Below are 14,921 nucleotides of genomic sequence, written 5' to 3' on the forward strand. Positions count from 1 at the left end.
TGGGCACCTGGCCCACTGTTCACACAGGGGTTCCAAGCAGCACAAAGAAACGATATTAAAAGGAACTGAGCAATTCCTTTTATACAGTTGTGTATTTTACAACCCATATACATATATGCCTGTATATACACACACATACATCTCTGTGCCACCAGCGCCTTAAAGCAATTGGGATTCAGCCTCACTGTGCCTTGCCATCCTTCTCTGCAGGGCACTCTCCTTCTTGCTCCATCCTGGGGGCCCCCTTGGCCTGGCTCTCCTTCTGCACGGTGTGAAGGTGGACGGTGTGTGTGCTGGGGTCCTTTCCTACCCCCTGGCTAGGGTCAACAGCCCTGTGCTCAGGGTGATGCCGCTGGATGTGTTTGATGACCTGGAACTTCTGCTTGGCCTTGTAGGGGCAGTAGCGGCAGAAGAAGGGGTGCTCGTTGGTGTGAGTCAGGTAGTGGTGGCGCAGGCCAGCTGCCCAGCGGAAAGCCCGCCCGCAGGCGTTGCACACATAGGGCTTCTCCTCGCTGTGCTTCTTCAGGTGGGTCTTGAGGAGAAAGCGCGTCTTGAAGGCCTTGCCACACTGCTCGCAGATGAAGGAACGGGCCTCCTGATGCCGTGTCTCCTTGTGCACCCGCAGGGCGTCCGCGCGGTTGGTGCAGTACTCACACTCATCGCACCGGTATGGCTTCAGGCCTGTGGAACAGGGAAAGGGATGGCACCGGGATGGGGGCACCGTGCTCTCCAGTTCACGGGTCTCACCATCCCTGTGACAGAGCATCAGTCCCCAGCGACTTCCCCCCTACATCCCATTTTGTTAGCAGGCACACCAAGTTCCCCATTTCCAAGGCACCACATAGTGCCTGGGGTCTGTGCCACTCACACTTCCCTCCCACCTGAGAGCACTGCCCCCACCCCAGTAGCACAGGGTAATGTGCTGCCCCTAAATGTCCTCCTCTGTTTCTAGCTGGGCCACTAGCAGAAAAGAAGCATGGAGCAGCCCCAACACCCTCCCCAGTGCTCAGCAGCTTGCCCTCAGTGGGCAGCACTCACCTGTGTGCTTTGTCATGTGGTACTTGAGCTGGTTCACCCACTTGCATTTGTAGCCGCAGTCAGGGCAGAGGTATTTCCTCTCCTCCTTGTGGATCCGCATGTGATACTGGGCAGGAGGATAGGGTCAGGATGAGACCATGTCCCCAGCCCTGGGGATGTGCAGGGTTTTGGGGTGGCAGTGAGAGGCTCAAAGACAGTTCTGACATCTCCAGCTGCATGGGGCAAGGAGGGCTGTGTGCTTGCTTGGCAGGCTATGGGCAAGGGGGATCCACACCAGACTCAGCCTGAGAACTCCTGTACTGCTGAGCTGCTCTGTCCCAGCCTGTGGATGGCAGAGGCTTTGCTCCCCAGTTTGATATGCAAGGCAGAGTCAAATTAAAAATCCAGCCCAACATAGCTGAGCACATTGCACAGCCTGTCCCAGGTGGCCCCAGGAGACTCCAGCTCAGCCTGGCCATTAAAAAAGTCAATACTTCTTTTAGCAAAACCAGACTATTTCTCCCTCCATTACCCTATGCCTCCATCACCCACACATTTCCTGTTCTAGGAAAAGCCCTTCACCATGCATCAGGATGCTAATCACCTACAGCAACGAGGGCAGGGTCATACTCTGCTTCCAAGAAAGCCAGAGGTTTCCCTGCATCCTGTCTAACTGGCACCACAGAGTATGCTGAAGCCAGCAAGCAGCCAAACTTGGCTTTGAATGGTGCAAGGCTACATCCAGAGAAAGCCAGAGATGTCAGCAAGAAAAGAAGTGAACTTAGACGGCTGCCACTTTCTTGCTTTTTTAAAAGTCTCCCTTGCCCTTAAACTGCTTGACTCCTATTTCTGTTCAGTATGAGCCACTGAACACTGAGGATGAAACCTCCCCTTGGGAACTTCTTCCCCAAATCCCTGTGGCTGGATGCCCCTCCAAGCAATGCAGATGGAGCACGATACATTCCCAAGCAGAGCTCTTACCTTGAGACGTGAGGGGTCAGCACAGGCATATTTACAGAGGTGGCACTTGTAGGGCTTCTCACCAGTGTGGATGCGGATGTGCCACGTGATCTTTTGCCTATTCTTGGTGGTGTACTCACAGTCTGAGCACTTGTACACGCGGGTGCCCCCATGGCCCTTCATGTGCTGGTCAAACACAAGCTGGTGCCGGCAGGCAAAGTCACAGAAAGGGCAGTGCAGGGGTTTGTCCTGGGGGGCAGCCGGCTCGTGGCTCTCTATGTAATGCCGCACCAGCTGCTGCCGCTCCTTGGCTGCAAAGCTACACAGCTCACAGCGGTGGCTGAAATGCTGGGTTTTGTGCTCCTCCAGTGCCTCCCGGGTGGCAAAGGTCTCCTTGCAGGTGCTGCACTCCAAGTGTGGGTGCTGCTTCTGCACATGGCACTTGAGCGTGGCCTCACTGTGACACATGAACTCACAGTGTGGGCAGCTGTAGGAAACCTTCTCCTCGTGCCGTCGCAGCACGTGCTGCTTGAGGGCCGTCTCAGAACTGAAGCGAGCCTCACAGCGGGAGCAGCCAAAGTTGAGCTCGCCGTGGTGGCAGCTGTTGACGTGGCGGGTGATGTCATTCTGCAGGTAGCTGCTGTAGTCACAGAGCGGGCAGAAATGGGTGGGTGTCTTCTCATGCACGCGCAGGCGGTGGATGCGCAGCTTGGAGTTGGTGCCGAAGGTCTGGCTGCAGATACCGCAGGCGATGCGCCCCACGCCGGTGTGCAGGGACTGGTGGGCCTCCAGGCGGTAGCGTCGCGTGGTGCTGAACTCACAGTAGCGGCACTTGTGCGGCTTCACCCCCTCGTGCTTGATGCGGATGTGCTGCCGCAGGCACCGGGCCTGCTTGCAGGTGAACTCACACTGGCGGCACTGCAGCTGTGGCCGCTTGCTGTAATGTTTGCGGTGCAGCCTACGGTGCAGCCGCAGGGCTTTGGCCACCTTGGAGGTGAAGGGGCAGGAGGTGCAGCGAAACTCACCCAGGGTCACGCAGCCCCTCTTCTTGTGAGTCTTCATGGCCCGTTCCTGGTGGCAGGTGAAGGGGCAGGTGGGGCAGGAGAAACGCCTCCTTTTGGGCAGGGTTGCAGGTTTTGGTGGGGCTGCATCCAGTGGGAGCTCACTGGTCTGGTCTTTCTTAACACTGAGTGGGTCCCCCTCAGGGAGTTCGGTCCTTTGGGGTTCGTCCTCGGGATGCACAATGTGCTTTTCAGCACAATGGCTCTTGAGGGCCCGCCTGGAGCGGAAGGTTTCAGGGCACTGGGAGCACCAGAACTGCTCCAGGTTCCGGCAGCCATCCTCCACATGGGAGGTGATGGTGGTGACACGGGAGCACACAAAGGAGCAGGCATTGCAGTGCAGTTTCCCTCCCTCCAGTCGGTATTTCTCTGAGGGTTTCCCAGGCTGGGAGGCACCAGCAGCTCCACCTGGCTCAGTGCCACCACGTTGCTGGGGAGGCTCTTCTGCCACCTCTGTGCTATCACCCAGAAGGGATTTCCCAGAGGCATGACAGCTTGATATCTGTGCCCCAGCCAAAGGAATGCCTGCTGCTTGTGTTTTATCAGGTAGCAGGTCAGCTTCCCAAGGGCTCTCAGCATGCCCAGATTCCTCTGAGCCTCCCTTCTTGCCCTCTGCTGTTTCTGTACCATTATCACCAGCCTGGTCAGCAGACTGGGACAGTCCAGGTGCCTCCTGATTGGTTGGTTTAAGGATCTTGTTGTTCTTCAGGAGAACAGGGCACTTCTTTAGAAGGTGGGTGTTGAGTCCCCTCTGCTGCTTAAAGCTGGCGCCACACTCACGGCACACGAGCGGGGCCCGGCGGCTCTGGCAGCTGGCTTTGGAGTGCAGGGACATGGATTTCTCCTTCCGTGTGATGTACGAGCACTTCTCACACTTAAAGACCTGGCTCTCCGACTGCACCACCAGCATCTGCACCCTGCCCTCGAGCACAAGCGTCTCTGCCTGCTCTTTGTCCTGCTTCCGCAGAGCCTTCAGCACTGACTCTGAGCTGCCGCCAGCATTGTCACCGGAGGCGGGTGCATCCTCTGGGACAGGCAGGTGGCCCTGTTCAGGTGTCTTCAGCATGCTGAGCCAGGCCTCTGGTAGCTTGGCTTGGCTGGTCTCTCTCTCCTCAGTGTCTGCCATGACCTTGTGGTGGTCTGAGCACGACCCCTCAAGGTGGCCCAATTCCTCCTTTAGGGTGTCTTTTCCACGGTTGTCTCCTGCCACTACACTGCCCTTCTCCACCTTCTCTTCTTGTACATCTACCTCTTCCCCAAAGTCTGGGATGTCTTCGAGTGTATTGCCACTGTCCTCCAAGCCAAGGCCATCCTGGGAGCCCAGCATCTCATAGGCTGCACGAGGCTCCTTGCAGGACAGCATTTCCACGCTCTCTGGCTGGGTCACACAGGCTTCTCCAGTCAAGTTCTCCAGGAGAGGGTCAGACGAGACATTCAGTGCCTCCAAGTGCAAGGTGCAGCTCTCTGCCACATCTTCAGAAACAGTGAACTCAGTAGAGTCTGTGGCAGCATTTCCTTGCATGCAGTCTTCTTCCAGGACATTGCCAGCAATAGGACAGCTCTGCTCCCCTTTGCCTTGCTCTGCCTCACTGCTGCTCTCTGGTGGAGCAGCATCCTGCTCAAGGAGGGGCACCATAAACACTTGCTGGTAGCCCTCGTCTCCCTGGGACTCCACCTGGGATGGCTTCTCCTTCATCCACTGCTCCTTGCCAGTGAGGGGGGAACTGGCATCCACATGCAGGGCTGCACCAACCTCATAGCCAAAGAGTGCCTCAGATGAGCTGATCTCCAGTTCCTTGCTGGCATAATTTTCCAGCCAGTCCTTGTCACCAGGAACGTAGCCATGAATCTTGCGCTTATGGAAGAAGAGGCTGGTGTTACTGAAGGTGCAGTACGAACAGAGGGCACAGCGAAACTCCTTCTGCTTGGTGTGCTTGCAGTTCTCATGATTCAGCAGCGCCTGCTTGTACTTGGTCTGGTAGGTGCAGTACTGGCACTGGAAGATAGGTACCTGGTAGTTCTGCAAGTGCTTCGCCTGCATGTGCTTCTGCAGCTCGTACTTGCGCTTGCAGGCGAAGCCACACACCTCGCAGATCAGACTTTTACCCTGGTGCCGCAGCTTGTGGCTGCTCAGCTGGTCAGCACGGTGACACCGGTACGAGCACTGGTTACACTGGTACCTGCAGGAACAAGCAGAATCGGTCAGGCAGCACAAGGAATTGGGGCAGGCTGAGCTTCATCAGGCACGCTGAGCTCTCCTCCCCATCCCAGACAAACAGGGAAGGGGTACTGCTTGGTTTGTGAGATCTGATCTTTGCCATCCAGACAGCTCCTACCACAGGCAATTCCTCCCTGCTGCAGCCCTTGGTACTGCTGGTTCTTTGCACCCCCAGCCTGGGGACTGGAGATAGTCACTGTATGGAATACTCAGGGAATCTGTGTCAGACACACACTCTCACATGTGCATGCCAACAGCATTTCCAGCATTCCTGGAGGCAGACTAGACCCCAAAGAGGTGATTATCTGGCAGTCCTGAACAGGCCTTGACCCACAAACATCAGCAGAGCAATGAACCTAAGCTCACAGTTGCACCTCTGAGGTAATATACCTCCTTGGTGGCACAGAGACACCAAAAATAGCTTTGCCTCCACAGCACCACACTGTAAGTTCAAAAAAGAAATTTCTTACGTACCAGAGAGGGTAGAACAGGCATGAAAAAGTCTGGCACACAGTGCAGCCAGAAGCAGACCCCTGAAGCAGGATGTGGGGAGCCCTGACTATGCTGCTAGGCCAGTGGAGCAGGGGTCTTACCGGAGATCGCCAGTGTGCTTGCGCATGTGGACGTTCAGGTAGTGCTTCCACTTGGTGATATACCCGCACTCAGTGCACATGAAGTTCTTGTCATTGGAGTGGGTCAGCATGTGCTTGGACAGGTAGCTCACATCCCGGCACGTGAAGTCGCAGAGCTCACATTTGTGAGGTTTCTCTCCTACATGCAACACACAAATGCCTTCAGCGTGACAGCCAGATAAAGCAACATGGCAGGGAAACCAGCTCAGCAGGGAGCATACAACAACTTCAAGCAAGTGATCCTGAGCTGGTAAAGCTGCTGGTGGGACCCAGGAACCCTGACCTAGCCCTCCCTGCCCACCCAGAGGCAGGAGAAGACACCTTCCCCATCCCAGCTCAGCTTTTGGGACCCCACAGGGGACACCCACCAGTGTGCAACAGCATGTGCCGGATGAGCACCCGCTTGTGCGCTGTGGCGAAGGCACACTCAGTGCACTTATGGATCTTCTCATTGGCATGCATCTTGCCCACATGGTCATGAAACTCCACAGGGTTGAAAGTGGCATATGGACAGAAACTGCACTGGAGCTGCTCACTGCCTGGGTGGCCCTGCTTCTTGTGCTTGCGGAAAACGTGCTTGTTGGAGCAGATGAAGTCACACTGCTGGCAGTGGAAGGCGTAGTGGGTTTTCCGGTGAGCCTCCATGGCCTCAGCCGTGCCGAAGAGCAGCGAGCAGGCATGGTACTTGCACTCCACCGCCTTGATGCCATGAGCATCCTTGAGGTGACGGACAAACTCCTTACGGTCCTCTGCACAGTAGTTGCAGTCCCCGTGGAAGCAGCTCAGCCTCTTGGGCTCAGCTTTGTGAGTCTTCAAGTGCTCCTTGAGGGCCTGGCTGAGCCGAAACTTCTCCTCACAGACGGGGCAGGAGTAAACATCGGAGTAGAAGTTGGAGATGTCCTCGTGCATGCTGGCCATGTGGCGGTTGAGAGCATTCTTCTCCACTGAGCTGTAGTGACAGAGTGGGCAGCGATGAGCCTTCTCGCCTGTCTCCCGCATCATGTGGATTTTCAGCTTGCTTTTGCTGGTGAAGTACTTGTGGCAGTTGGGGCACTGCAGGCTGGGGTCAGGAAAGTGCAGGTGGAGGTGCTCTACCAGGTGGGTCCGCTTTTTGAAGCACCGCTTGCATTCGGGGCACATGTGGGTTTTGTAGAGGTACTCGGAGCCTTCTGCTACATCCCCTGGGGGAACAAAGGAGGGGGAGCAGTTAATAGGGAAAAGATGGAGAGCACAGGCAGATGTTCTGTCCCTGATCCAGTTGTGCCAGGATGAGGATTTATACACATGTGCAGTCACACAGCCACCACCTACTCAGAGGGACTGTCCTCACCCCAAGCCACCAGGACACTTCAGGTGAGTTCTTTCCAACTCAACACTAAGCAAAGCACAGCCTACATCAGGCCTGCTCATGTGCCCCTGGTCCCCAAAGCCAGGCAGACCTTTGCCTAAACCTGGCAGCATGCATGAACAGGAAAAGAAGAGATGTATTTTCTTGGGCAGAGGCTGGGGGAACAAGTGCACTGGTACACACAGGAGATGTGAGGCCACCCACCAACCTGGGCCACATTTCCCTGCCAGCCCTGAGGATGTGGTGCTTGTTCACAAAGCCTGAACAGCTCCTGGTAAGGCCCTGCATCCTACCTTTGAAGTGCTGCGCCTGTGGCACTCCAACTTTTTTGGGAGCTGCCTTCCCATCCTCTTTGGCCTCGGCTTCACAGAAGCTCTTGCCATCCTCCTCTGGTGACTCATCCCCACTGCTGTCTGAGTCCTCTTCTCCAGCTGATGCTCTCTGTCCCTTCAAGGAGGTGTCCCCAGTACCTGCAGGCTTTGCTGGCCTCGCTTCTGCTGTGCTGTTCCAGCCAGGGTGGCAATCACCTGGCTCCTCCTGTCCTTCTGATGCTGCTTCAGTGGGGAAAGACAAGATCATCATGTTCCATGCAAGAGGAAGCCACCCTCACACACCCACAGACATGCAGAAAAAACACCTGGCTAAGATGAAGGGCACAAACTGTGCTGCAGGAGGCACAAATGCAGGGTTCCCAGCCCTCCAACTTCCCCCCCACTCCTCCAGCTGTAACTGGGATGCACAGATACCGCCAGCCTCTGCAGCACCCACAGGTCCCAACCCCCCACCCAGCCATACCAGATGGAAGGATGCAGCACTTGTCAAAGCTGTGAGAGTTGCCTGTTGTGGGCATCTCAGAAGGGGACTCTGTGATGTGACCCTTCCTGTGTTGCCAAAAGAGCTTGGCATTGGCTGTGATGAAGTCGCAGTGGGCGCAGTGGAAGGGGAAGTGTGTCCGGTGGTGCTGCTCCATGGCCTGGCGGCTGGGGAAGAGCAGCGGGCAGGCCCGGCAGGCGCAGGACACGGGGGAGGCCCCATGCAGGTGGCGCAAGTGAATGCGCAGCTGCTTGCGGTCCTCTGCGGTGAACTGGCAGCCCTGCTCAGGACAGGGCAGGGCTCCCGATGGGGCACGGTGGGTCTTAAAGTGCTCCTTGAGTTGGCCAGGCTGCAAAAATGCCTCCTGGCAGACAGGGCATAGCAGGCACTCGGGAGTACAGCCCTCCTGTGTGCTGCCTCCGGGTAGCTCTGAGCCCCTGGGATCACTCTGGCTCTCGCTGGCAGCAGCCAACAGTGCCCCTGGGAGTTCCAGGTGCTCTTGGGGGGGCAGCAGCAGGCATTGGTGCTGGGACAGCAGGGAGGCCTCTGAGAAACTCTGGCCACACCTCTCGCAGAAGTACAGCTCCACCACTTTGACCAGAACCTCTGCAGAGAGCAAGGGATGAGTGTTAGAAGGAGCTTTTTCCAGGCCCAGATCTTGGGACTGGTGGTTCAGCTCCAGCTCTGGACAAGGAGAACACATCCCTCTTGCCACAAATTACATTTTGGGAACCACATCCCCCATAAGAGGGGAAATACCATCACATAGGTGGCCATGATAACCAGTTCTGTCCCTTTGCACTTTTGAAGCATGCCGAGATGAGAGGCTGGCTTGCTCCCATTCCTGTTAGGATGTCCAGTGCCCACACTGGACCCACGTGGGAAGCATGGGGGGTAGCAGTTCAGGTGGAGATCTCTGCCTGGTCCCTACTGACAGCCTGGAGCAACCCCCTCACACAGCATGCAGCTCCCACAGTCACACTCCCCATCCACACATCCAGCTGGTGCCAGGTCTGTGCTCAATGGTGGCACCAGACTCATGATGCAGGGTCAGAGATCTGAGGGCACCTGGGACAGGGACACTGGCAGGCCCCTCTAGTTCTGCTGACTGCAGTGGGGCCCATTCTGCACTCCCTGCACCCCATACCTGTGGCACTGGCCGCGTTGCTCAGTGTCACATTGCCAGCCACTGCCTCGATGAATATTTCCACATTGCTTCCTTCAGCGTGAGCCCCTTCCCCAGGCACCGATGCCTCTGCCAGCAGCAAGTCCTGGCTGGCAGCCAGCGGGGGTGTCCCAGCCAGACTAGCGCTGGCCACACCAGGGCTTCCCACGGCTCCCACCTCTCCTGGTGCGGGCAGGAGCAGCTCCGAGCACAGGGTCTCCATCTCCCTGCTGGCACCCTCTGATACAGTCACTGCTGCGCTCATTGCCACTGGGCACTGCCTTGGCGCTGGGCTGGATGACCTCTCAATCTGAAACAGAAGAAAGCACTTCAAATTAGGGACATCCCAGAGCCCAAGAGGATTTTGGGGAGCAGCCAGTCTCGAGGCAGGGTGTTTCAATGCTCGCTCCTTTCTGCTGTGCCCCAAGCAGGCTATTGGCAAGCCCTCTGTCACAGGGCAGACAAGAGTGCAAGGACACCTGTACGTTCTCCCGAGCCCAACATCCAGGGCTTGCTCCCTGGCTCCAGCTGGGCCGGCCCCCGAGCCCACCCTCAGAGCCATGCCCAGCCGGCAGCCAGCAGGTGCCCCCACGAGTCCCGCCGGGCCAGGCTCCCCCCAGCCCCTCGCCTTTCACCTCGGGCTGTCCCCGGCACCCTCAGCCCCTCACCCCAGGCTGTTCCCGGCCCTCCCAGCCCCTCACTCCTCACGCCGAGCTGTCCGCGGGTGTCCCCAGCCTCTCGCCCCTTACCCGGAGCTGTCACCGAAGTCCCCTCAGCCCGGGCTGTCCCCGCCGCCCCGGGCCCTTCTGCCCAGGCACATCTCGGTGGTGGTGTCGGGCGGCGGAGCGCCGCCCTTTGTGCCTCTCGCGCAGCCGCTCTGCCCGGCCCGGCCGGCCCCGCTCTATGGTGCGGCCGGAAGCGGCACGGGCGGGAGCGGAAGCGGCACGGTGCAGGTGAGCGGCAGCGGCGGCGGCACTGGCTGCAGCGGGGGCGAGGGAGGAGCGGGATCCTCCGCGGAGTGGCCGGGGCTGGGCCTCTGCTGCGGGGAAGGCTGGTGGGGATCCGGGTCTTTTGCAGGGGAGGGTGGGGCTCTTGTAGGGGGAGGCTGCGGGACCCTGCCCGAGGGACGCTGTGCCGGGTAAAGACGAAGGTCACACCTTATTCTAGTGGAGGTGGGATTCTGTACCTCAGAGAGCAGAGCGTGTCTGTGTGTTTGGGGGGAAAGTTCCCACTCGATCCCAGTGAAAGGCCTGCGGAGGGAGGTGGAGAAGCTTCAGACCCCCGCAGCATGCGGCTGTAATCTAGACATTGAGGTGAGCTTTCTACCACCGTCGTGTCCCCGTTTTCAACAGCAAAGACCCGGCTCTTGGCTCAGCCTGGGGATGTGCTTCAGCTTTTCCAAACGATAAACCTTAAATAATTGCAGTGCTCATGATTTCTGGCTGTTCAGATAATAAAACCTTGTAAAACTCTGGCCTTGTTGTCTTGACTGAAGAAGCTACAGATGCTCCTGTGCTACTTCAAGAGCCTCCTGGCCCCCTCCTGTTTGGCTCACCCAGTGGCCTGCAGAGAGGGAGAAGGTTCCTGCAGCCAGCAGAAACACTTGGTAATAAGCACAGATGTGGGAAATCCAAACGTGCCAGACACCCCTTCACCTTAAGGCCTAGCCATGATAAAGGGCAGAGAACTGTGGCTGATCTGTTGTGTTCCTTCCTACCATTCAGTCTTTCCTCACAGGTTTGTTGCCGGAGTGCAAAAACAATGCTGTGGAAAGGAGCTGCATAACCTCCCACAATGCCCCTTTCTGACTTTGTCTTAGCACTGAAGGACAACCCGTATTTCGGGGCTGGGTTTGGCCTCGTCGGGGTGGGCACAGTCCTGGCAGCAGCCCGTAAGGGGGCCCAGTTTGGCCTGGTGGCTTTCAGGCGCCACTATATGATCACCTTGGAGGTGCCCAGCAAGGATAAGAGCTACCAATGGCTGCTGAACTGGGTCTCCCACCACGCCAAGCATACACAGCACCTCAGTGTTGAGACATCATACCTGCAGCATGAAAGCGGGCGTGTCAGCACCAAGTTCGACTTTGTCCCCAGCCTCGGGAATCATTTCATCTGGTAAGGGAGGGTAGGGGAATTGGGGATTGAACCTCACTTTTGCAAGTTGGGGGGCCTGTAGAGCAGTGGAGAGGGTCCTTGTTCTTCCTCTCTAGGTCTGGGTTAGGGCAGGAGATAAGGAGTAGCAAGAGCAGCCTGTACTCAGCAGTGTGAAATGATTTCCTCACATGAGATGAGTATTCTTGATGCACGAACCAGCTGAGGTGCAGCTGAGTGGTGCTGGATCACTGTACACCCACCTGTCTCCCTGCCCCAGGTACCGCAGGAAGTGGATTCGCATCGAGCGCAGCCGGGAGACACAGATGCTTGACCTGAACACAGGGACCCCCTGGGAGTCTGTCACCTTCACTGCACTGGGCACTGACCGGGAGATCTTCTTCAATATCCTTCAGGAAGGTCTGTAGGGGACCTGTGTGGGGTCCTGCTGGGAACAGCCTGCTCCCTGGAGATGCCCAGGGCTTCAAGGGAGATCCTCTTCCCTGGCAGCTGTTCCCTGTGCCTCTTTCTGCAGCCCGGGAGCTGGCGCTGCAGCAGCAGGAGGGGAAGACCATCATGTACACAGCCGTGGGAGCAGAGTGGCGCCAGTTTGGCTTCCCCCGCCGCCGCCGGCCCCTCAGCTCCGTGGTGCTGGAGGAAGGCGTGTCAGAGAGACTGGTTCAGGACGTGAAGGAGTTCATCAACAACTCCAAGTGGTACAATGAAAGAGGCAAGACTCTGGTGTGGTGTGCTCTGTATGGGGTGGGGCAGGATGTTCATGGTCCTCACTGGAATTGGCTGTGGAGATTTTTCCCTGCTGCTTACCTTCCCCAGGTGTATTCTCTTTGCGTGCTCAGCACAGCACCACAGCTTGGAGGGAAGGAGCACAGAGCAAGCCAGGTGGTTACCCTAAAAAAACCCTGTCTTCTTAGGGATTCCCTACCGAAGAGGCTACCTGCTTTATGGTCCTCCTGGATGTGGGAAAAGCAGCTTCATGTGAGTATTGTCAGCTCTCTGCTCTGAGCCACAGCAGTCTTGGATGAGAGGGTGTGGATGAGTTTGGGTTTGGAATACTAGAGTGGGCTGTGCCTTATGTGTGGTGCCTATTGTAAGCATTTGCATTGCTGGCACTGGGACAGGTGAGGGTGACAAGCCCTTTGTGCCCTTGTTTTGCACAGTGCTGCATGGTATGGGTGGGCTGAACAGGGGCTTCTGCCTGCCACTTAGATCTGATTCTTGCTGGGAAAGGACTCCTCTGCCCTCTCCCTTACTGCTAAGGGGAGAAATCTGGTTTTTCCTTGACTGTGGGCTTTCCCACTGTGATTCATCCTTGTGTTTTGTGTCCTTTCCAGCACAGCCCTGGCTGGGGAACTGGAGTATAGTATCTGCCTGCTGAGCCTCAGTGACCACAGCCTCTCTGATGACCGGCTCAATCACCTCCTGAGTGTAGCACCACAGCAGAGCATCATCCTGCTGGAGGATGTGGACGCTGCCTTCGTCAGCCGGGACCTTGCTGCTGAGAGTGAGCACTGCCCCCGTTCCTGAGCCAGCAGCAGGAGGGAGGTTCTGTGGCTGTACCTGAAAAATGTTTGGGCTCTGGGCTGCTCAACTGCTCCAGCAGAAACAAGGAGTGGGGGAGTCTCTCAGGCCTCAGGGCCCAAACTGGAACTTGTCCAGTTTTGGCTAGACTGTAAAAGGGAATTTGGATCATTTATCCTTATCCTGCCCAGCTACTTGCAGGATGAGGGAGAAGGTGGCTTTCCTTCTCTTTTCTTTTGTGTTCCCATGGGTGTGTGCGGGCAGGGGAGGTGAAATATGCTGCCAGCCAGGCAGAGGGTCAGCCTCCAAGCAAGGAGCAAGTGGGGAGCTTGGCATAAGCCTCAGGTGATAGGAAGGTGACCCTGAGCCTTTGCAGGGTTAGTTGCCAGCAGTTACAATCTCAGACACCTCTGTTGGCAGACCCGGCTGTGTACCAAGGCATGGGGCGCCTGACCTTCAGTGGTCTCCTCAATGCACTGGATGGCGTGGCCTCCACAGAAGCCAGGATTGTCTTCATGACCACCAACTACGTGGACAGGTGAGAACTGCCCCTGCGAGGGAGCGGGGTGGGTAGCACAGGAAAACCTTGCTCCCTTTTGCTGGGCTTTGTTTATTGAATTCTCCAGCATAAAGACTAGGGGTTCAGATTTCCCACATCCTCCCTTGGGATGCAAATCCTTTGACTGCTGATCAGGATCTCTTTTGATGGAGCCTCAGATGCCTACTTGGTGTTCAGAACATGGTTGTGTCCTTCAGGAGTGGTACCGCCTTCCTGCCTGTGGGGAGCTGCCAGTTTTGGGGTTGTGTCCATGTTGTGAGTGAAGCGCTGGCCCCATGTGCAGCCCACTAGGTTGGTAGGATGCAGCTTGGGCTCACAGTGCCTGGACAGCTGCTGTGCTGTGGCAGGCTTCATTCACTCCAGACCGAGCTGGCCTAGAGGTTTGTTCAGAGGATGCTCATGGGACAGAGATAGTCAGAACTGTTTCCCAGGACATTCTTGTCATCCTTTGGAGTCAGTCCTTCCCCAGCTCTTGCCTTTCTTTTTGGGTTGATTTCTCCCCTCAGTCTCGCCAGGGATGAACCTGTTTGCCCCCTTCACCATCTCACAGTGCATGGCACTTTCCAGAAAGGACAGGGGCTGTGCTAATGTGGATAGGGGCTTCCTGCAAGGCCCACCCTAAACAGATGCTTTGATCAAGTCTTCCCACCCCACCCTTTGTCTCTTGCCAGGCTGGACCCAGCCCTGGTGCGTCCTGGCCGTGTGGATGTGAAGCAGTACGTGGGCCATTGCTCCCACTGGCAGCTCGCCTGCATGTTCCAGCGCTTCTACCCCGAGCAGCCCCCGGCTGCAGCCCAGCGGTTTGCGGAGCAGGCACTGGCAGTCTCCAAACAGATCAGTGCTGCCCAGGTGCAAGGCCACTTCATGCTTTACAAGACAGACCCTGAAGGAGCCACTTCAAACATAAGCTCCAGCCTGCTGTGACCAGGGGCCAGCTTTCCCTCGTGACACTATCATGACTGGGACAAAGATTTGACGATCATGCCATGAAGCTGCCCACCTGCACAGGCCAGGTTTCTGTTCACCTCTACCTCTCCTATGCCTTGGTTTTGGAGAGTCAGAGCTGCCAGCCTCGCAGCAAGGGAAGGAATCTGGCTCTTGTTGCTCCCCAGACTTGGGTGCTACTGCACCAGCCCTGCTCACCAGTGTGTGCCTCATGTTGGGATTGCTGTAAGCTACCAAGGCTCCTGGTGTGAATCCCCTTCCTTATGGGTCAGCCTGGAGGTGCCCCAGAAGGGCATTTCCTTTGGGCAGGACATTGGGGTTCTACACTGCTAAAAGTGTCTGTTTTTTTTAAAGGACAGTGGTCTCGCTGGTTTGTGAATATCCTCTGTGAAGTGCACAACACAACTCTTGACTCTTTGGTTCATTTTTCTGTTAGTTGTCCCTCTATCCAGCTGCTGGTCCTGACCAGGGCCTGGAAAGGCCAGTAATGCAAATCCAGAGTGTTTCTGAAAAAAAGCAGCTCCTAAGAGACAACTCGTTGTCCCTTGGGCTCCAGGCTGGCACCACTGGTCCT

General features: G+C 56.8%; 2 protein-coding genes across 12 annotated transcripts; one reads left to right on the forward strand and one right to left on the reverse strand.

The window, feature by feature from the left end:
* Nucleotides 1–73: 73 nt before the first annotated feature.
* On the reverse strand, nt 74–10,104 carry ZNF142 (zinc finger protein 142). 6 transcript variants are annotated; one of them, XM_059852855.1, is made up of 9 exons: nt 9,964–10,104; nt 9,197–9,524; nt 8,032–8,655; nt 7,530–7,787; nt 6,257–7,069; nt 5,850–6,027; nt 1,999–5,218; nt 1,039–1,144; nt 74–681 (listed from the first exon to the last, which is right to left on the reverse strand). In XM_059852855.1, the coding sequence occupies exons 2-9, from the start codon at nt 9,477–9,479 to the stop codon at nt 182–184; spliced, it is 5,982 nt and encodes a 1,993-aa protein (XP_059708838.1). In that variant the 5' UTR covers nt 9,480–9,524; nt 9,964–10,104; the 3' UTR covers nt 74–181. The 6 variants fall into 6 exon arrangements, with proteins under 6 accessions (XP_059708838.1, XP_059708837.1, XP_059708840.1 ...); XM_059852854.1 differs by having other exon boundaries at nt 7,530–7,790; XM_059852857.1 differs by lacking the exon at nt 8,032–8,655.
* On the forward strand, nt 10,063–14,752 carry LOC132330483 (mitochondrial chaperone BCS1). 6 transcript variants are annotated; one of them, XM_059852871.1, is made up of 9 exons: nt 10,331–10,527; nt 10,665–10,820; nt 10,952–11,328; nt 11,585–11,724; nt 11,840–12,034; nt 12,237–12,300; nt 12,657–12,826; nt 13,264–13,381; nt 14,074–14,752. In XM_059852871.1, exons 3-9 carry the CDS (start codon nt 11,009–11,011, stop codon nt 14,324–14,326), a joined length of 1,260 nt encoding a protein of 419 aa, XP_059708854.1. In that variant the 5' UTR covers nt 10,331–10,527; nt 10,665–10,820; nt 10,952–11,008; the 3' UTR covers nt 14,327–14,752. The 6 variants fall into 6 exon arrangements, with proteins under 6 accessions (XP_059708852.1, XP_059708855.1, XP_059708854.1 ...); XM_059852869.1 differs by lacking the exons at nt 10,331–10,527; nt 10,665–10,820 and adding an exon at nt 10,063–10,167; XM_059852872.1 differs by lacking the exons at nt 10,331–10,527; nt 10,665–10,820 and adding an exon at nt 10,160–10,268.
* The last annotated feature ends 169 nt before the right edge of the window (nt 14,753–14,921 follow it).

This window comes from Haemorhous mexicanus, chromosome 8 (assembly GCF_027477595.1).
Source record: "Haemorhous mexicanus isolate bHaeMex1 chromosome 8, bHaeMex1.pri, whole genome shotgun sequence".
Lineage (NCBI taxonomy): Eukaryota > Metazoa > Chordata > Aves > Passeriformes > Fringillidae > Haemorhous > Haemorhous mexicanus.

What these genes read in the sequence shown, in the direction of transcription:
- ZNF142 (XM_059852854.1), bottom strand. Translation starts at nt 9,479, where the DNA reads ATGAGCGCAGCAGTGACTGTATCAGAGGGTGCCAGCAGGGAGATGGAG. An exon ending in GTGCTGCATCCTTCCATCTG is followed by an intron (nt 7,791 to 8,031) that starts GTATGGCTGGGT and finishes TCCCCACTGAAG; the next exon opens with CAGCATCAGAAGGACAGGAG. An exon ending in ACAGGCGCAGCACTTCAAAG is followed by an intron (nt 7,070 to 7,529) that starts GTAGGATGCAGG and finishes TTGTTCCCCCAG; the next exon opens with GGGATGTAGCAGAAGGCTCC.
- LOC132330483 (XM_059852869.1), top strand. Translation starts at nt 11,009, where the DNA reads ATGCCCCTTTCTGACTTTGTCTTAGCACTGAAGGACAACCCGTATTTC. An exon ending in CTTCAATATCCTTCAGGAAG is followed by an intron (nt 11,725 to 11,839) that starts GTCTGTAGGGGA and finishes CTCTTTCTGCAG; the next exon opens with CCCGGGAGCTGGCGCTGCAG. An exon ending in CCGGGACCTTGCTGCTGAGA is followed by an intron (nt 12,827 to 13,263) that starts GTGAGCACTGCC and finishes CTCTGTTGGCAG; the next exon opens with ACCCGGCTGTGTACCAAGGC.